This window comes from Strix aluco, chromosome 6 (assembly GCF_031877795.1).
Source record: "Strix aluco isolate bStrAlu1 chromosome 6, bStrAlu1.hap1, whole genome shotgun sequence".
Taxonomy (NCBI): Eukaryota; Metazoa; Chordata; class Aves; order Strigiformes; family Strigidae; genus Strix; species Strix aluco.
The window spans coordinates 899,002-920,982 of record NC_133936.1 but is presented as its reverse complement, the minus strand read 5'-3'; the positions used below and the strand labels follow the sequence as shown (position 1 = coordinate 920,982).

Here is a 21,981-nt window from a genome sequence, read left to right as displayed (position 1 = left end):
ACTTGCATGCTCCTTTCTGGACAGAGAAGGGTTCAAATTATGCAAAGACGCTGGAGGATGGCCAATACTCGAACGATTTAACCTTCATCATAACCACAAAGTAAAGACGTACCTCCACTCTTACACAGACTTGTGTTTGCTTGGCTAGTCTGGACAGACAGGGCTCGGCACCACTGCGAAAGGATTCTGCCCAAGTGAGAGGCAGAACTACATCAAAGACCCCAGACTACCTCCTCTTCAGTGAAGACAGCTCCTGAATCAAGATAAGCAGAGATGGTCCCACGCCACATTTACGCCTAGTTACCCTTGAGATGAAAAGCGGGCAGAGGGAAAATCGCCATGCAAGCAGCTTTTTATCATCATTTCATTTAGAGTCAGGATGCACACAGGCTTTACACTTCAGTCCAAAAGTACAGGTCAAGTGGAATCAAAATTACTTAGATCAGTGCACAATAAGTAAGAATGAATGCCCAGAAAAGAGTTGCAGCCTAAGGTTTCCAAATCTTTATTTTTTTATCGTCATCACAATCACAAAAAGCACACACACACCCCATTTGTTGGGGTTTTTTCTAATTCACAAGTATCAGCACTTTCTTCATGAGCTAAGAGTACATCTAAAACACTTTTTATTACTATTTAACTTGAGACAGTATTTAAAAGTCAAATTGAAAATATTTTTTAAACGCACATCTTATTTTAATTCCAATATTAAGTGGATATGAATTAGCTAATCTATATGGCTTGTAGTGCACTATATCTGAGTATTATCTTTTCATTCTGACAATAGAAAATAAGGAGTCACATGCATTATAATACTACAAGATTGACTGCCACATAAAATCCATTGCCAAATCATCCTACAGCCTGGGATTTGTCCAGCCCATGCAATCAAAACTGATGCTTTGGCAGGCTGCTACACAGCACGGCAGCTTCAACAGGCAGTTACACTAGAGCATCAGTAACGAATGTAATTTAACAGATAAAAACAAAAAATACTGCTCCTTATGAAGTCAAGAAGAGTTTCAACAAGCAACATGGACATGATTTTTACCAGTAATAAACAACCTGCAAGGTACCATCTCTCTTTTCTCTAACGTAACATGATACAATTAATTTATTCTCTTAAACCAAACCATTATATTTTCATTTTATTTTCTCTTTTAAGATTCAGCCTTAAAATGACTTAATTGTTGCAGTCCACCCACACAAACACAAGAGACAACTTTATTGCAGTGGAGAGCCCTAAATAGCACAGTCTGTTTTAGGCTGACTAATACAAACATGCATTTTGTTTAATTTTACATTTGTTCCTAGGGAGATTTAGATCTCATCTCTTCTACCTCCAATTCAATACTAACTGACATTGTAAGAAATTATCCACCCCTAAAGGGATGAGTAAGGCAGGCAGATGTGCCATTGTGCGCGGAGGACAGGCTGGCTGCCATGCTAGTCACAATCCTTAGAGCCATGCAGAGCTTCCAAAAAATGTGTGTTCAAGCACGCCCTGGTGTAACACCCAGGGCCAAGAGCAAGCAGGCAGCAAAGAAACCTGCAGGAATTCTTCCAGGGGAGTGGACCACACCAGGTCCACTCTAGCACCAACAAGCCAGGCCAAGGCACCCTGCAAACAGCCTTGGTCACAGTCAAACTCCACCACACACTCGATCGAGCGAGGCAATGGCTTTCAGGCACACCGAGGGAGCACACACAGTCCTCCATGTCTGCCCAGCCACTCACACCCTCAGAGACCCCTCCTCAGCACCACCATGAAAAAACAAGCCAGGAATTAATTCGGGTTAGAACGAACCTGGCAACGACAGACTGATTTTTAACCAAATTAAAGCCTTATCCAGCTCACCACATGTCACAGAGGTGCCAGAACAGGAGAAAGAACACCACACGGAGAGGGACAAGCTCGACTACTCACTTCCCGGGCATTAGTAGCCAGCAAAAAGGCTTGTGCAACCACAGCACCAACTGCCTGAAACTGCTCAGCCAGGAACCCCAGGCCATTGGGAGAGGAAGGTCGGAGGGGCCTGCTGAGGCACACTGACTCAGGAAAGCAGAGATCAGCAGCTTGCAGGACTTCAAAAGGAAGCCACTTCTAGCCTCCAAGCTATCCGCCCAGCCAAAGGCGGCTGTCGAAAAGCTGCCAACCTGCTCCTACTGTTACAGGATACTTGCCAGACAACCAGCAGACCTGCAATTAGAAGAGGTGTTTGTTGGCCTCTCTTCTGCAGCTTATTAGCAGAGGTAAGGTTTGTAGTCAGAACAAGAAATGCCTGACCTCCAGTGAGCACAGCGAGTTACAACTGCTCTGGAAGAGGAGGAAGAGGTCCTCCTACCAGCCTCTATACAACCGAGGGCAATCTGCGGTTTCAGCATGCTGAGGGGGAATGTTCCAGGTACATCGGACAGACGGTTAGGAGTTGCAGCACCAGCTCCTCTTCTGTAAAACGGCCTAGACAATAGCTCTTGGTGTTCCACTCCTGCCTCCACCTTTGTTCACTTCAGACAAGGCAAATGAAGAGCCCAAAGTCTGCCTTAGACCACCACTAAACTGGAGGCCTTCTGTCTTAATAAGCTTTTCCTAATCAAGCCATAGTCTTCCTTTCCCTAAAGGAGACTTGAATTCATTTACAACAGACACTTCCATAAGCATCTTTTCAGAAGTACTACAGGTAATGAACAGTAACAGGGTTTCACAGTGCCAGGAGCAATTCAAAAGAGGGAGATGCACTGACAAAAGTTACTTCTGGGGATGAGCAACCATTTAGCTGCCTTTTCAGGTCAATGGGAGAAGCAGAAGAACAAAACATACACCCAGCTCAACAGTAACCTGCTGACTCCAGGAGAGGCCAGTAGCAGACGATTAGGAAAAAGCACAAGGACACAGCATGAAAAGGTCATTCCTCCAGCCTCCTCTGCCCCACCGCCCTGTGCTTCCCAGCCAGAGGTAAATTCCCAAGCCCAAAACAGCACCTGGACCACTGCATCTCAAGGTCCACCCACAGACCTATGACCAAACCCAATTTCTTTCTTAAACGAAAACCAAAAAAATCTCTCTTAAATGTCCTACTGCAATCATCCTATAACTTAAAACAGGCACCACACAAAACCTACAACATTTTAAAACTGCTGACTATTGACTACAGATGGTATTCCCTGTTTCTTACATCATAAGAAATAATGTGAAATCATCACTTCCCATTTACTCGCATTTCAACCACGACTTTAAGGCCTCTATAGTATTTCCTTTCAAACACTTCTCAGCAAGAGACCGTTTATTTAGACACGCTGCACCTACACCATCTCACAAAGCTTTGTGGAACAAGACTGAGCCAACCCCATGCAAAACTAAACCGAGTCCTGAGCATAAAGAAACAGCTGTTCTGAAGGACAGTGAGTTATCCTAATTGCCTAGAGACTTATGCTGCCTTTGTACTTAAATGGAATGGGGCACCACCACTCCATACGAGGGACGCTGATCTCTGAGATGCTAGCGGTGTTTCGGAGCCGGTGCACGGGCACAAAGAATGTAAAACATGTTCTGACCAGAACCAGTCACAATTCCCCGGCCCAGAGGCCCTGGGACCTGACCAGCTGCCTGGCCTGGCGGGCACAGCCACCACCCTGCAGAGCAACGTGCACAGCCAGCGCCGGCCCAGCACCGACAGCCAGGACAAACTCAGCCTGACATGAAAGAGCAGATCAAAAGAACCCTGGTTACAGACGGGGCCGGGTAATAACTGGCAAAGGCCATGATGCAGCACCTGATGTGATTCATCTGCCAGTGAATAGTCAACAAGGTCAGTTCTGGCCTTCCAGAGGAAAGTCAGCATCCAAACTGCCAGCAGAGAACACCCTCACACTTCTAACACACAGCGCTGCTTTCCCTCACAGAAAGAAGTACCGTACTCATTTCACTCGGAGTATCAGCACACCTGATGTTCCTACTAGAAAACTGTTCACATCCCACGGAATTAACGTCAAAGGCTAGATTCAATGCTACTTTATAATCAGTTAGCTCACTGTAGATCTTGTTATGAGACTAAAATTTTGAGAGCACATATTGAATACCAGTAAGACTCACAAATGCGAATCACTTTGAAATGGGAACCTCTGAGCACTGAGCTGCACACACGTAATTGCAGAAGACCACATTTTAAGGAAGGGACCAGCCATCAGCTGAAACTGGGTCACGTGCATACTCACGGTCCAGTATATAACAAAGAAAAGTATTTCATTACAACTACTTATTGCTATTTGACTACCTTTTTATGCTTTTAAAAGCATTAGTTCAAAACTGTGTTTTTGACTGCAAACATAGCGAAGAAAAAAGGAATTTCTTGAAAGCGTCTCCATGGAACTCCACACATTTCATGGTCAATAGCATTTTCTAAATTCATGATCCCAAAACAATCTACAAACTTAGGTGAATTCAGCTTTCCAACACTGCTAAGAAATACTATCATTCCTTATTTTACAGATACGTACAGATGCATAAAAGACATAAATGATTTGCGTCCTTAACGTGCGGTCACTGAACTTGTCACAAAAGGTGTGGTTTTGGACAGTGTTGGATACCTTTGTAACTACCGTGCTTTTAAACTGTCTCGGTCTTGACTGTCCTCAAGTCTCAGAGGAAAACAAACAATCCCCTAACACATGTGCCTGCCCTCAACCAGGCCAACCTGCCAGGCGTCCCGATGGATCTCCAGGAATTCTCTGCAGAGAGGCTGGAGGAGACCACTTATCACTCTGAAATCTACTGCATTCAACACCACCACCGTAATCTTCTATAGCTCTACACAGCTGCACAGGTGAGTGGGCTATGTTTTCAACCTGTCTATGCACAGTAGAAGAGATAAAGGGTACAAGAGCAGATATTGAGATGCCCACTTGAGAGTTCAAATACCAAAGAATGCAAGTGAATTCAAGCAGCTTTTTTTTGGCAAGGACGAAGGGGCTAGAAGGGTGCCTAATTATTTTACAACGGCTGTGCCCAGATCCTATTTTAGCATTAGGCTTTCATTAAATTTAAGCATGACTTCAGAGTACCAGCTGGCCAAAAAAAAAAAAAAAAAAAAAAGAGAGAAAAACAACAAAAACCACAAACGCAACCCACCCACAACACGCCACTGGTGTTCTTTCCCCCGCCTATGTTCTCTTCCTACCCCAAGAGCTTCTTTGCTGCTAGGAGCCCACTGCTTTCTCCCTTCCCCAGCAGTGTGCAGCTTGTGACAGAGCAATGCAAGGACAGAGCAGGGCTTGAGAGAGAGAAGGTGTTTCTCGAAATGATTTTTATCCCTCTCCCAGACTCATTTGCATCCCTCCCAAATAAGCTGTTTGATGCCTCTGCTGTTGCTGTGTCTGGCAGTTTGGCAAGTCTCCGTTCCTTCCCAGCTGGACACAGACCTAAGACAGGCAAGTGATACCACGTCAAGGTATGTCCCCCCCAGCCCTGGCCAGCAATCCCTTCACTTTTCCTTACACCTGCACTGGGATTTACTCACTGCAGTCAGGTTGCAGGCAACTATTTGTGAAGAGTAAAACAGGAAGAGAAACCCTCTCTGTAGGCTTGGGAAGACATAAATGCCATTTGGAGAGCTAGCCTCAAAAATAGACAAGTTTTGCAGGAAATGGCTATATTTAGCCCTCCCCTTTCACCTCAGCTCCTCAACACATTTGCATTCTCCTGCAGAAGAATCTTTCTAAATGCTGTTAGAGGTGAGCTTTAGCAGGTCACCTCAGCAGAAAAAATGCAACCAACTTAATACATGTTAATATAGAATAGTGTAAACAATCATCAGAATATCAAATATCCAGCTACTAAGGCAAAAAAAAAAAATTCTCACATCTCCAAGTGTGTTAAACTGCAAGCTCCAAGAACGTAATACAACCAAAGTTACTTTTTGAGTTAAGTCAGGATGAGGCTGAAGTTCTGCGTGCACCCTTCAGGCCTTCACTAATACTTCTGTAAGTAACTAATGCAGACATAGTATTCTCTACAGAGAGTATAAACATTAAGTAACAGCCTCAACAGCTATACAACCAAAATATTTCCAGTTTCCTGATGCACATATAAAAATAAGTCATGAGAAAACAAGTTAGCAACAGTTACTGTGCAGTTGAACTTACACAGAGACTGTCGACAACATCTCTGGAAACATCATCAGTACCAGGTCAGTAGGATTCCCCTTTCTCAGCTTGCAACTTTGAAATGTGTTATAAGACTTAAAACTAAAAATATAAACCACAGTTTTCTCCCCTCAGGCTGTTTCATTTAAGTAACAGCCTCACTTTCTACAGTTTTGGCCTAACTACAATTTAGGTCTGTAAAAGCTGATTATTTACAAACTGTGGTTGGGGGGTGATCTGAGTCACAGCAACAGACCTTAAAGATTGTCCTGAAATGGAGACAGAAGCAGACAAAATGAAACACACCTGTCATAACAGCATGAGAAGACAAATAAGCAGAGATTTACCACCAGTAAATACTTGCAAGAAGTTCCCCACCTCACCTCACCCCCCGCCCCCCCCCCAAAACGAAGCAGAGGAATGCAGGTCTTATCCCAGCAAACACAATACTGAGATGGAAGGCAAACCTCTCAAAACATTGTGCACACTTAACACCTCCCAGGGAGAGGGCAGTGCATACAGGAACTTTTTGTTTCCCTAAAATAGATCTGTAACACCTCCTCCAGAAAAAAGTTACGGTGGAGGTGCACTTGAGAGCTTTTCACATCGAGGATTTCATCTTTGGCCGATTTCAATCTCAAGGCGAGCCAGGACTCTTCGAACAGCCCTAGACCTTCAAGGACAGAACCTGGAGAGGTTTAACCAAGTGTCTGCTGCATTCCAGGTCACTGCTGTTTCTCTGAAGTGTAAGTGTAAGAATCATAGTAAAGATCCTATTACAGGAAACAAAAGAAAACCAAAGATTTAAAAATAGACCTGTCATTGCCCACAGCAAACTGCTACAGTCATAAGAGCTTTCTTAAACGAAAGGCTGAGATCTGTGACAGGCAAGCTTCAATGCATACCACAAAAACACGTGAGATTCAGGGAAAGAACCTGTTCTCTTCTGAAAGCTCAATGCATCATTTATAAAAAGTGTTTTTATACAACAGTGCCAGTTCTGCAGCTCAGTCCAGAATCTGAAAGTTTCCACCTCACCATGCCACCAGTAACAACACTGTTCTGCTGAATTAGTCTCTCCAGCACACCTTCATAAACCCCTACTCCTTCAAATAAGCTTCTCTCTCAATTTCGGCAAAATAAAGTGGTTTAGTCCCAGTTTACTACAAAAGTAGTGCCCGAAACAAGTTATTTTAACACATTTTTATAGACTAACAGTTGGAAAGACTGCCCGGGCAGCTTCCCCTACTATATTCATGCCCCAGATTTCACAGAGCAGCATGTGGTTCTAAAAGCCTGGAGGTTAAGCACAGATCTAGGCAGGCTGAAATGACTGCCTGCTTCTAGAGAGCCGTCCTCCACCCCCAGCAAAAGTCTTGACAGGAGTTCAGGCAACAGCCGTACCATCCCCTTTGTCTCCTCCTGAAATTCAGAGCTGCCTGACTGGAAAGAAGCAGGCTGAGCTAGACCCCTACTGACTCACCGTGCAAAACGCCATCATATTTGGCAGAGGAAGAAGTGCCTTTAACAGATTAATAAGCACAAGGGACTTTGGCCAAAAACTTACTTTTTCCCATCCATCCACGGACCTTCAGCATATTGCCATCAGTAACGCCAGCACAGGCACGCTTCAAGAGCTCGTGCTGAGGCAGCACAACCCCGCACCTCCAATCTGGAGGAGTTTACGGAGTTAAAAAAGAGAGGCCCAAATCACTGCCCCTCTCCGCAGGCACGGCAGCCTTGTTTACCGGCGAGCAGCGCAATGCCGTGAACCACCTCAGCCACAGGGGCCGAAATCCTTTGTGTCTCCTCCCGCAGCCGGGATACAGCTCCCCGTGCGCGGTGAGGCGAGAGCCCGGTGCTGAGGAACGCGGCACCCACGGCTCTTCCCTCCGCGCCAAGAGCCGCTCGCCGGCTGAATCCTTCCAGCACCGGGGGCGAAGCCGCCCGTCAGCCGGCGGCAACCCGCCCCCCCGGAGCCCTCGGCGCGCCCTCCGCCGCGCCCGCCAAGGGAGCGGCGCCGAGCAGAGCCCCTCAGCCCGCCCCGCTGCCCCTCGGCCGCTCCCCGGCGGGCCGCGGCCCAAGGCGGCTGCTCCCGCCGCCCGGCCCGCACTCACCTCCTCATCGCGGCGGCGGTCGCGCTAGGGCCGCGGCGGGCTGGCCATGGGCGGCGCGGCCGCCGCGCTCTAGGCCCGGCGCTCGCCCTGCCCGCGGCCCGCCCGCATGCCGGCGGCGGAGCGCTGACAAAGGGGATGGCGCGGCGGGCGGGGCGGGGCGGCGACGGCCGGCGGCGGCGGCGGCGGTAAGGGGGGAGCGGGCGGGCGGTGGCGGCGGCAGCGCCCCGCCCCGCTAATGGCCGCCGGCAGCCGTCACGCCCCGCCCGCCCTTACGTCACTTCCGCTCGCCGCCCCGCCCCGCGCCGCGCCCCCTGGCGGCCCGCCGCGCGCTCTGAGGAGCCGCTTGGCTGCAGCCCCTCAGTCGCCACCTGAGTAATTCGCTGGCCAAAGGCCACCCTCAGCAGACACCCCCGCCCGTACCAGCCCCGCGGCAGCGGCGGCCCACAGCAACGCGGCTGCCGGTGCCCGTGGCAGAGCGGTGCCCGCGCTGGGACCCCTGGCACTGGGAGCGCCCCGCGGCCTTCCCTTGGGGCTCCCTCACGAAGTAAGGGGATGGCCCCGAGCCGGGCCTGAGGGGCCCGACGTCCGTGCCTTGTGCCGGGGCGTAGAGAAGGGCGTTTCGGCTGGCCGAGGTCCGGGAGGTCCTCGGGGTCTGGAGGAACGTGGAGGACCCGCTGGCGGGGCACAGGGCCGCAGGGCAGCCATCTTCCCCGGCACTGAGGGGGCGCGGCCGCTGCGCTGCTTGCACTAAATAAACGTCGCTGGAAGTTCCTGAAAAGGCACAGGTTTCTTTCTAAGGGGGATAATGAAGCAGATTTCCAGAATAGTTGCATCTAATTACTCTCAACAGAGCACTTAAATTAGCATGTGATGAATTAAGGACATGAAAACATTTTAAACAAGCCTGAACAATTCTGAGCAGACAGACTACATCATTAATTCCCAGATAATATTGACCTTCGGATGCTCCGCATACCTTCCTGACTTCAGCCCCGTGGTACAGGGCTTCCCTGTGGTGCCCCGTGTTTCCTGGAGACAGCAGTGCAATGGCAGAGCACTCGGTAGGCAGCGAGGGCGAGTCTCACCACACCAGCAGCTCAGGCTGTGTGAAACCATTCTGTCAGGTCTCGTTTGTCAAACCCTCTCTGAAACGTTAGCTTTGTTCCCGAAGACTTCGGCCTGTATCAGCTATGACACGTCCCTCTGTGATCGACGTGGGGCCATCGCCCCACGGTATGCTCTCATCCGCCCGGGAGCGTCCTTCTGCACTTACAGCTCAGCGAGACCGTGTTTGTTTCCCCAGGAAACCCCGCCATGCACAGCCCTGCCGCGGCTGGACGTGGAGCCCGCAGGCTTTAACAGCCCACCGCAAGCACCAGCGGGTGAACCGCAGAGGTTTCCTTCCCGATTCAGGGGAGGCCGACACCAAAGGTCTGCCATGTCCTTGCGACAGTCACGAGCTCCCGAGGCTGGCTGAACTGCCACCTGCAGCTGTGGAGGCTGCAGGGGAAGATTTCAGGCCAGAGGAGAGGCATGCTGTGCCCCGTGCCATTTCTCCTATATGACAGGGGACGTATTTTCTTCTTTTTCTTGACACATACGGCACTTTCCAAGCAGTGACATGAGCATCTGTGAGACAGGAGGTGAGGGACTAAGAGGAGTGAAAACAGAAGACATGGAGACGTAGCGTGAGTCAGGCTGGGACGATGCGGGTGGCAATCGCAGCGGTGGTGTTGGGGTGGGAAGCGAATGCTGGATCCCTTGGGAAAAGGCAGATGCGCCGAGGGTTTGGGAAGTGCGCTCTCAGAAGCTGCTTTGTGCGTACGGCCCATTTCTGCACCACTCTCCCCGAATAGGGCCAGGATTTGACTCATTATGAGTAATAGGAATGTTTTAAGCAGAGAAGAGAATACTAATTCTCTTAAAAATACAGATAGGTCTGCATTTGGCTCAACAGTACAAGGCCAGTAATTTTCCACAGTGTACTGCCAAATAACTGAATGTGACATTCAAGTAGCTCATGTGTAGGTGTTCCTCAGGAGAAAATAAGTTTTAACAAGGACCGTATTCCAAAAGAGAAGACTAAAGGTTGGGTATCTAAACATGACTTTACGGAATAGAAGTAAACAGCTACATTTCCAGAAATGCCAAGCTTCCTTTGAGGCTCCACAGGTGGTGCTGACAGCCAGCACCTCTGAAAATCTAGCTGCGTATTTGCAGCCTGAAGCACTTTTGAAAATAGTAGCCCACACGGTTAATAGAGCTCCTAACAAAGGGTGACATTGTTGGATTAAAAGCCATCTCTAGCTAATGACAGGCTGCAGGCTTTCAGGTGACATGAGAAACTGCATGGATTAGAAACACTTTGCATGGAAAAGTTTCTACTTTACTTTTTGTAGAACAACGTGAGTTTTGGAGACTCACTTTCTAAGTAACCCACACATGGCTCGCTAAGGGACGGCTGTTGCTAAGTGCTGTTCAAAGCTGCAGAAGGAACCAGTGCTAGAAACTGGAATTAGGGCTCAGCAGCCTCTGCCCACAGCCTCACGTACTGGATCACCTCCAGTTTACATGCAGCTGATTTTGAATTAATAGTGAAGATGAGGGAAGAATTAGGTTAGTGAAGTAATCTCAGCATAATCTTTAAAGAGGACTCTTTTTTCTGTCCTTCTGAATACCACTTCTTACTCATAAGCATCCTTACAAATAAATTTGCCTTGCAAAAGGACAGGGTTTTTTTCAATTATCTTTTCTATCAGTATCATAAGTGTTGACAAGAAATTCCAGCTGTAAGTAGAATTTTATCTGTAATAGTGTTATTTGGGGAGAAAAACAGGGCTGACGTCTGAGTATTGTGGCGAGGTGTTCCATTTAATGGCCGGCTGTGGTGTCTCAGCATCGGGACGGCTGGTTTGGGGGAGGGACCGGTGGTTTGGGGAGGGTCACCGGGGCCGTCTCTCTGTGCCTCGGTTGCCGGGATGGCCCAGGGAGGGCAGCGAAACACCCAGCTCCTTCAGGTATTTCACAGCCCCCCGAGGAAAGGTGTCCTGGATTTCACGAGCGTATTCATACACAGCTGGCTTGGCACAGCTGTACAAGGAGCGGAGCACGATTACATTTGGGGCCTTCCACTTCACGGCAGAGTACCTCTTGTAGCTGCGCCTTCGCGCCAGTGTACAGCTTGTAACTTTTTCCTGGATAATTTTGGTATTAAGCAAGGTGTAATAATGGCATGTCCATGTGAAAGGAGCACTATGCGCATAAATTGCCACGCACCGATGTTAGAGTAAACCCATTAATGTTAATGCAAATGTCATGCTCTTTAGAAGTACCTGGGTCCCAGAAAACAACTGCAGGCAGAGCACGCCTTTGCTGTAGAGCAGGTTCATTCACCCTGTGATCCTTCCACAGAGGAAACTCTCCCAACAAGACAGCAAATATAGCAAAATCAGGCTTCTCTGTTTTGAAATTATTACCATGGTAACCTGAAACCCCGTTGTACTTCATAAATTCTGCCTCTATCTGGAGCAGCTGAAATTTCAAGTAAGAGCACTCCACAGTGCTTTGGGAGTGTAGAAACAGCTCGCACAGTTTAAAGATGACATAAAGGAAATTTCTGGAAGACTGAGGAGTTGTTGGACCCCAGACCCGTCACCTCATTTAGTAAAGTGATCTCCCTCTAGACTCCGATGTCTCCTCAGCTGAGTGGGAGATTTGCCGTTCTCACGAGCGCGGCCCTGACGTGGCACACACGGCAATTCCCCGGATCCCCGGCACTCTCAGCGTGTCTCTCTGCTTCGGGAAAGCCAGGGGCAGTTTTGCTGCGCGGATGCAGCTCGGTGCGACCCCATGGGCGAGGTGCAGGCAGCTCCGTGGCGTGGGGGGCTGCGGGGAGCGGGGAGCACCGCCCCAGGGATGGAGCAGGCGGGGCTGGAGGCGCCTGCCCAGGCCCAGGCTGCCAGGCGGGCACCGTTGCCAGCAGAAGCGTGGTAGGAGGCTCAGGGTCAGCACGTTGCTGAACAGAGAGGCCTCTTTAGCAAAAAAAAAAAAAACACCAAACCAACACTATTATTCCTTCTGAAATACACAGTAAAAGATATTTGTGTTAAAGTACATGAAATGAGGCCGTACATGAAAAAGCCTACCCACTAATTACTTGGAGTAGTGCTAAGGTTTTAAACTCTTTTACCATTATTAAAATCAGTTTATAAAGACTTTGCTTATGGGTTGGAGGTGAGCTGCGGTACAGAAATAATAACCCAGATGACCTTCCAAGCTGCTGCTTGTCATGAATCATTTTCTTTTGCCTTGGGGAAATTTCTAAAAAAATATATATGTATACATGCAAATAAGCAAATCTTTCAGTTGTAATGTAGCGACAGTTACATCACTGCCCCTTCCCAAGCGTACAGCATGGTATTGTTGGGAGTACAGCTGCTGAGAAAACCCCGGGAAGTACTTGGGTTTGAAATTAAAGAGCTTGTTTTAATATTTAGCTGTGATAAATTTGACTGAGAGTACATGTATTTCATCAGGCGTCTGTGAGTCAGGCGCGTGAGTCACAAAAGGAGCCGCGCTTGGGCTGCTGAAGACAGCCGGCGAGACCTGTCCTAACAGTCCCAGTGCATGCGTGCAAAACGCCCATTAATTCCTCTGAGGAGATTTAATTAGTGCGAGGACAGGACGGAGGACATGCACGCTGTCCCAGTGGCTCTGGGAAGGGCCTGACCCCAAGCACCTTCTTCGTTTCTCCTTGTTCAAGTCCTTACATCGCACACACGCCTTTATGCCGTAAATCCCACGGTGGCTTCAGGGCGCCAGGTGCGATTCAGTGTGAGCACGGAGGAGGGAACCCAGCTCCCAGTGATTAACAATAACATATAATTGCTACTAATTCAGTTTTATACAAATTACACAGTATTATTAAATTAAGCAAACCATGTTCTTGCATCTGAGCATTAGCAGCATAACTCATTTTCATTCCATTTTGTAAAATAGCTCTTGTAATTAGTCCTCTTTGCTTTCCAAACCGATCACATGCAACATTTTGTTTTTACCAAAACACCCACCAAAAAGTGTTCAAGTTCTCTAATTGCGAAGATTCACTTCACGCGGCTGTGCAACTTCTTTCTGCTCTGGGTGTTATTTAGGAACAGCCAACTGGAATCTATTGAAATTATGTCCAAAAAATAAATGATTAAAACTGCTCCCCAGCTGGGTGGGAGGCCTCGCGTGCCAAGCCTCAGCCCATAAGAACTCTGGCACCGGCGTCACGGGGCACGCGGCTGAGCGCGGGCGGCCGGGCTGAAAAAGCCGCAAAGCTCGTCACCATTCCGAACGCCGAGGCTGTAACACAAGTGAGCTGGCTCCTGCGGCCCACGGTGCATCTCCGGGGCCCCACTCAGTGCCCTGCTCAGCCTGGTTTTGCTGTGCCAGGCCCTGGCCCCTTCCTCCCCACAGCCCCAGGCACCGCGGCCGGGCCATGCTCCTGCCCACCCCACCCGGTGTGGGCATCTCCAGCGCGGCCAGTGCCGGCCCTGCGGCCCGACGGCCCCGCTGGCGCGGTCGCCCCCTTCTCTTCCCACTTGGCTGGGACCGGTGCTTTTTTTGGCCTCTGCTTCTGTCATCTGGCATTTAAATGTAACGAGATCTCTCGTTGCTAACATTTATAGCAGCAAAATATTTAAGTTCCAGGGCTTGTAACACATGTTATTAAAGTCGCGTTGCCAAGCCCAGCTGAAGGCTCCCCAAACCCTCCTCTGCGCTTGCGTCGGGTCCGTGCCAGCGAGCGGACGTCACCCCTGGCTGCGTGGTGGCGGGGGAGCGGGAGCTGCTGGGGGTGACCGGTGTGTGCCACCAGCACTAGCACACCCCGCGGCGCTGCTGAAGCCCCGGCCGTGCTCGCAGTGCCCAGAGGGAGGGGAATGCCGGCTGGACAGGAGGTGGCGGCAGGCTCAGAGGGGTGACGGCCGTGTCACCTCCGTCTCCAGACAGGGCCAGGCTCGCTGCCGGGCCAGCTGCAGGACCTGGCTGTGCCCAGAGAGCGCTGGCACGCAGCAGGTGAGGTAGGGCCAGTCAGCTGGGTCCATGTGGTGTGGCAGAGAGGGGAACAGGAGGACAGGCAGTGGTCAGCAGCCTGCCACAACTTCAATTAACGAGAGAAAGTGGTTTAAAGTGCCTAATTGCATAATGCATGTGCCAGGGAGTGTGTTTAAATGCTCCCGCTGCAGCCCGGGTCTGCAAACACCACCTGGGAAGGGCAGGTGGAGAGAGCAGACGTGTGGCCCGGTCTGCGCACGTGGAGCCGTCATGTGGTCCCCACCTCGGTCCGTGAGCCCGCAGTGCCCCGCTGCCCGCCAGGACACTCCTGCCTCCCCCGTGCCGCAGCAGCGCAGGAGGGGAGCTGGGCAGTAGCGCTGAGGCCAGCAGAAAGTGGTGCCTCACTCCCACAGTTGTCTAATAAAGATGTTCCAGGCACTATGAAAAAGCCTAAAGCAACACCAGACATTACCAAAGAGCCTCTTCTTCCCGCTCCTGATTTACGATAACCTCCAAGCCTCCAAAACTGATGAGGGACGGTGGTGGGTCCCGGCCGCTGCTCACCAGCCCATCCCAGCCATGGTTTGGGGTCATCCCAAAGCCACAGGTCCTGGACACCTCAGGGGTGGTGAAGAACAAGAAGAGAGGCTTCTGGTCCTTATGGTCACAGCAGGGAACTTGAGACAGGAACCCGAAAAACTCAGTCAGACAATACAGCAAAAAAAACCATTTTTAAACCTCCAGATTTTTGAGGCAGTCTCCAGCTCTGTCTCCTTGCAGTCCAAAGCCCTGGGGTAGAGTCAAGGGAGCCCTTCGCCTCTGCGGGAGCAAAGCAGGCAGCCAGCAGCCATCTCAGCCACCAGCATCCTCTTCTCCCACTCATCCTTCTCAGGACTTCCCATCTGACCATGGCTGAGGAATCCCTCAAAGGTCTTGTCGCCCGCACCACCCCTGAAAGACCCACTCTGTGGCAGAGTTCTTCAGCCTTCTGCTTGGAGGTCGTAGCCAGGCTCTGTGCTGGAAAACCACACCGAGTATTTTGGAGCCGCTCTTGCCATGTGCTCTTCTGTTTGAAGAGCAGACACGGGAAAGAGAAGTGGACTGCAGTGGCCAAATTTAGACTTAGGAGCGAGAGGCGGTACTGGGTGCGAGGACTTGGCCCACCCTTTCACACCAGCCAAGCAGAGCCCACGATTCCAATGCCTCCAAAGCACAGGGCATGAGATCAGAGCAGCAAAGGGTAGGTCCTCAGCAGCTCCTCTGAAGTGAAGGCTAAAAGGGACAGCAGTCTCAGTCTGAAGATAGTTCTCATAAATCAATTCTCATAAAGCCAGGCACCATTTTTATTTTCCTCTCCAACAGCTGATTAAGTAGCTGGTGAAGGGAAGACGTGTAATTCATCGTCTGGCTCAGGACAAGGAACCAAAGTCTGCTCGCTGTGATGCTTCTGAACAGCTGGAAAGGGAAAGAGGAAGAATGGTTGTTAATATTGGACATGATAGAAATAACCCGGCACTATATCAGAGGGCAGACAGCCGAACGCAGCGAAGGGCAGCACGTGCTGTGAGATACCATTATATTTTAAACAAAGCACTTTGGAAGGTCCCCGATTTCTTCAGATCTTCTGTGACTGGCATGGATGAGACTGCAGCCTGGCTCACCTCCTCCTCTCTTGGATGAGCTCAGGGCCACCCAGCCAGCCGCTACCCTGCAGGGTCTTGCCAAGGAGCGCAGTCGTTGCGTGCGGGATGAAACCCGGCTGAAATACACAGTGGGTCATCGCAGAGTGCTGCTGCCATAGCCTGGCTCCAGACAGCACTGGGGTGAGCTGGGGTAGGGGACAGGGAGCCAGCATGAAGTAAGAAATAAAGCCAGGTCATTGCTGTAAAAAGGATGCTCTGCCCTACTGGCCTTAATGCAATTTATTTGTTTTAGGCTTCTTTTTGCAAAGCAATAAGGAAACTCTAGGTTTGGTGATAATCTGAGACTCATCTGAATGACAGAATCACAACTGCTGGCCAAATAACGGAAGTGCATTCATAATTTAGCAAAGTGAGAGGTATGTGAAAAAAAAAGAGCAGCTACCCAGAAAATACGCTGCATGGACACCTGGCTCTGGCCACACTGTAACCCTGCACGGCTGGATATCTGAGAGGAGTTCACAGCTCATGTATAAATTGTCCTGAAGTTGTGAGCGCTGAAGCCAGGCTCCTCCACAGATCGACATCGACTGGTAGGCTGTCTGCCCTGGCATACTTAATTAGATTGCCTTTCTCTCATTACCTGAGAGGGGGGATGAGCCAGCAGAGTGGTACCTGGTGCAGTGGGGTGGTGGGGAGCCCCTTAAACAGCCAGTGTGCCTCTCCTTTGCTAGTGTCATCAAGTGGGCAGGACAGGCCCCTGCACCAAGCTGCCTCTTTGGCTTGTCTCCTCCATGAGAAAGACACCGGAGCCACCACGCTACACAGACACAAATTTAGCAGCGCTGGCATTTAAAACCGTGAGTTACTGCCCGAAGCAATGACACTGGCCTGGATGCGATTACGGACAGGCTGCAGGGCAGGGCCGCTCTGCAGGGCTCGGGATTTTCACTGGGTTTCCTCCGCGGCCCCCAAAGATGCCCACACACAGACCCTCTGCACCCAGCAGCATCGCACCACAGCGAGTTCTGTCCCAGCCTAATGTTGCCCTTGGCCTTTCCAGGCCCAGTCCGCAGGCATGAGATCTGGAAACGTGGTAGGAAGGAAGCACCAGCTGTGGTTTTGCTTGGCTGCCGGGAATGCACCCGCCTGCTCTCGGATGAGTGGGTTTGGAGTACTGAGAGACCACGAGCGGCCCTCAAGGGGTCAAAAATGCCAAAATGCCAGAAGTGACATCTCTCCCCAAGCTGGGCACCTCCAGCACACCGCCTGCCCCCACGTCGCTCACCTCCCCAGCCCCTGAGCACCCCTACCCCTGCCCGCCCCAGCCCCTGCCTGCCCCGACCCCCTGCCCAGCACACCTGTCCAGGCCAGGACCGGAGCTTGGCACTGGAGAACTCCCCCCAGCCCTGGTTTTACCTCTGCTTGAGGAGCTTTCCTGCAGGCTGCCTGCGCGACCAAGGTGGCCTGAGCTGGCTATGGATGACCCTCCTTCAGACTTACAGAAATTGAGCTCCAGGCTGCCCGATTTTGCCATTTGGGCCAGCTCTGCTGTCAGGCTCTCCTTCCATTTCACAGCACCAGGCTAACAAAACCTGGCCTTGACTCTGGGATGAAACACTCAAACACCAGTTGCTGCGTGCACCCTCCTCTGGTGTTTGGGCAGTGGCATTTCTGGATTTAGCGGTTGCAGGAAAACAGGGCTGAGCAGGGCCAGCGGAGGGAGAGGGAGGTGGCCCAGCACCCACTGCCCTCTGTGCATTTCAGTCGAGCTCAGGCTGCCGGGAGCTGCACTCCCTCCTCCAGCAGCCCCCCTGGGTTCTGGCAGCGCTGCAGAGCGGGGTATGCTCACGGTGCCGGGCCAGCAGCACTGCCGGTGTGGCTGGGGTGACCTCCACCTCCAGTCTGAGGGCTACGATTTTCAAATGAATTTTTCATAAAGGCTTGGGATACACAGCTCAGAGTCAACTGCTAGTGCTGTCTTAATGGCTGCTATTTTTATCGCCTTGATAAAATAATTACTGCTACAGCTGGAGGTGAGCTCAGGAATGTAAATATTTATTCGAGGGTCTGTGTTCAGGTCTGGAGATGCAGTGCCAGCTCAGGTGAGGACTGACGTGTCATCAGCACGCCCGCCCGGCCTGCCAGCTCTGCTGACCAGCGCATAAATAATTACGTGGGAGCTGGATTTGCTTTTACAGAGGGAGTTTGTGCCTGCAGCACAAACAAGGGAAGGGCTTTCAGAGCAGCCGCAGCTGTTACTGTGCGAAGGCACCGTAGCACAGAGGGGCCCCGAGGTCACTCACGTTAACCTCGTGGCAATGTTGGGGCAAGTAATTACAAACCGAAGCAGACGAACAGCAGGGAGATTAGACGGAGTGTGGTGCTGCAGTCTCAGCTCTGCCAGAGCCCCGAGTCGCCCAGCCGGCCACGCGGGCTGGGGAGACGGACCCGTTGTCCTTCCTCCGGCTCGTCCACGCTGCTCCTCCCTCCCGGCAGCGCTGCGAAAGGCAGAAGCACTGACACTGTCCACTTCCATTCCTCACGATCTGTCCCGGTTTGGTCCGTTGGCTTCGTGTTCAGCTGCACAGTGCCGGGAGGACGGCCTGCTCCTGCTCAAGCTCAAGCAAGAAGCGAATGGCTCCAGTTTCCTCACCTTTACGTTATGTTTCTGGGGTGGTTCTTGACAGACTGGCTCCAGCCCCTTCGCTCTGCCGCCGCTCTTCAGCACATTCACTGATTTGCTTTTACTGTTTGTTTTCCTGCCTTCGCCCCGAGGCCGCAGTGTCTGACAGCCGCAAGGAGCCTGCACTGGCCACAGAGCCAGGCAGTGCCCCGGCACCTGAGGGATGGGGCTGCCCGTCCCCCGTGTCCCCGGGGACCCCAGACACATGAAAACACGCGTGTCCCCCACACAGCCAGCCGGGAGCACCCGGTTCCAAGGGCAGCCACCATTTCCACGGGGCTGCGCAGCACAGGGGGATGGCCTGGCACTGGGCAGCTCTGGGCTCCACACCCCAGATAGAGCCAGTCTCCTCCAAAAATGATTCTGCTCCGACACCTGCAGCTGCTCAGCAGAAAGCCACCACGGGGCTGATTTTACTTCAGGCAGAAATGTCTGATGAAAAACATGACAGCTTTAGTTAACCCTGCAGACATTTCTGCCTTGAGCATCTCTTGCCGTTTGGCTTGTCGGCTTTAACTGCGCAGGCGACGCTGAGAGCGGAGATCAAGGGGACGGGGCATCGGGAGGAGGTGGCAGCAGGGCAGGGGTGCACCCAGACGCTGCAGAGCGCTGCAGGGTGCCTGGGGGGGCTCCGTGGGTGCAGCCCACCCCAGGGGCTGCCAGGGCACAGGCGGGTCCCCCTACGGCAGCCCACCAACCCCCCGGTGCCTTCGGGGTGCCCGGCCCAGAGCAGGGAAACTCGGCAGGGAGGAGGGTTAGGCGAGGGGAGGGATACACCGACAAGTGGAGAAATGAGAAATGCTTCGAAATGCAAGCTGCATCTTTCACCATTGTCTCTGTGAAAGTGGTTCTGTGCCACTGTGCATTTTTAAATAGCTGGCACAGTCTAATAAAGAGCTGGCTGCATTTCAGTCAGAAGTGAAGAGTTTATCAAAGATAAGACCGAAATGGAAAAAAAGGAAAGAAAATAAATTCTCTCTCTGTGCCTACTGCATGAAGAAACGTTTCCACACAAGGTGGCACCTGTCTCCTTCCCTTCTCGCCTCGCTCCAGAGAAGATAAAAGGCACCTGAAAATACTCTCTGAAAATTAACTCCGAGCAAAGAGGATGCATAATTTGTCATTAAATCACTCATCAGCGATCGTTTTTTTCCTAGGCACTAACAATCAGGAACAGAACTAAATTTTGCCATGATCAAACCAGTGTTCAGTGGTGAGGAGTCGGCAGGACAGAGGCGCTGACGGGAGCTGAGCCAGTCCCCCTCGGGACAGGCAGACTTTCACTCAGAGCCTCCCAAGGCCCAGGGACGGTCCCGGGAGCTGAAGGGGAGCCCTGCCCAGTGCCCCGGCTGCCGGAGCCGGGCTGGGGGCACCCCGGCCCCCGGGCCCTGCACCTCCTGCTGCAGATGGGCACAAAGGTGTATGTGGTCCCGGCAGATCTGCCCTGCGCTTCATCTGATGCAGCTTCATGTTTTGCGCCTATAACTTTAAATCACAGTTAAGGTGTTTTAGAGTATTTTTCATACACAGTGCAGACCGGTTGTAGCTCTGCTGATGGATGACGTGCTTTTGCAGTCAAATGCAGGATGCTGAAGAGGCCTGCCTGCCACTACAGGCTTTTGCTTTTGATCCTGACCTTTCCACATAAAGAAAATGCAAAATATCATTGTATATTAGAAATAGTGTAGCTAGAAATAGCCTCTTGCGTCATGCAGTGAGACGGTGACACCATGGTGGCCTGGCTGAGACGCCCAGATGGTGCTGGGCAAGATGTTCACTGCCCGAGTCAGACAGCTCGTCCCTGGGTCCATCCCAGAGCTGTGCTGGAGCCGGTCCCGTGGCTGGTAAAGCCAGGGAGTTCATTTTGTGCAGCATCTGTCTAGGTCAGCAGACTTCAGAGAGCAGCAGAGTTATGAAGGAATTACAAAGATAGTGCCTCTGTCATCTTTTCTGTGAGAAACTAAGGATTGGGGGTTGTGGCTTTGGCAAGGAGGCTCCGTGTATGGACAGATGCTTTCTATTCCTCAGACTTCTCTTGAAATGCAGCAAATACCTCCCTGAGGGCTGGGACCAGGCACCGGGCACCGTCCTTGGAGCTGACCCAGCACCAGCCGGTCCTTGGAGCTGACCCAGCACCAGCTGGGAACCGTCCGCCGGCAGAGCCATGCTGGGCAGCACCGGGGAGGGACACAGCGCTCCGGGCCAGGGCAGCCAAAACCCTGGGTGCCCAAAACCCTGGGCACCCAAAACCCCAGCACCCAAAACCCGGGCACCCAAAACGCTGGGCACCCAAAACCCGGGCACCCAAAACCCTGGGCACCCACAGCCCCGAGTACAAAATGCCGTTCCTGCCAGTTAATGTTTATCCTGGCAGTTAAATTTTCAGTATTTCTCCTAAAATCAGAGCTGGGTTGGGGTAGGAGTAGACTTTTTAGTGTATCAAAGCACTGTGCTCCAATTTTGGCTTTTAAAAAATGGCCTTTTCTAATATAAAAGGAAATATATTTCAAAGGAATGAAGGTCCTACATGGCAATCTAGACACCATGTTCTGCAAATGTCAACTTGGGCTGACATTAATGAATCATTTTTCATTTGGGTATTTTGCTGACATGGGAATTGATCAAAATGTACTGTCTTCGCTGAAATGTATTTGCTTTTGACGAATTGGCCTTTTACAGTGCGAAAATGGTCTGTGTGAAAACTGCCAACAGCCCTGGCCGAGAGGGTGCTCTCAAGCCCCTTCTTCCCTCCTAAATGTGCCCACTCACCCTGTGCCAGCTCCATTTCACCAGCTCCCGGGTTCCCATGGAACCCCAGAGACCTCGGCTTTGAAGATGCCTGGGCACCATTGTTTCGGAGGTTAACCGTGAGCTCTGCATGCTGCCATGGCATGCTGCAAGAGCCTGGCTGCTGTGGTGCTGTTGGGTGGGTGTGCTCAGGCCCAGTGTGCTGCCTCGGCCCACTGTGGTTGTTCCACAACTCACCAGTGGGCCTGGGGTCGGCTCCCGCGCTTTCAGGGGTGCGGATGGGAGCCCGAGCTCAGGCTGGGCCCAGGGCAAGCGTCACCGTGAGCGCTCTGCTCTCTGCCTTGCTCCCACCCGCCAGGTTTCAGGGCTGGCATTGCTTGTGATGCACCATTTCAGCACACAGAGCTGTGAAGGTTCCTTTCAGATCTCATGAGCGCTGGCAGGGCGTTACCGCAGGGGAATTGCACATCCTTCAGCTGAACCGGTTCAGATTTAAACCCACATGAGGACTGGTCTGGGTCTGAGAAGTAACTTACCAGAATTCCCACCTCATCAAATGTAGCTACCGTTAAGTGTCCCATTTCCAAATCATCAGAAAAATCACACCAAT

At 51.4% G+C, this 21,981-nt stretch overlaps 1 protein-coding gene across 1 annotated transcript in view; it reads right to left on the bottom strand.

Annotated features, from left to right (window-relative positions):
* ACVR1 (activin A receptor type 1) overlaps positions 1-8,338 on the bottom strand; it is a 64,326-nt gene extending 55,988 nt beyond the window's left edge. The window contains exon 1 of the mRNA XM_074828423.1: positions 8,259-8,338. Within this exon, the coding sequence (XP_074684524.1) occupies positions 8,259-8,266 (8 nt within the window). The 5' untranslated portion in view covers positions 8,267-8,338. The remainder of the gene's footprint in view (positions 1-8,258) is intronic.
* Between the last annotated feature and the right edge of the window lie 13,643 nt (positions 8,339-21,981).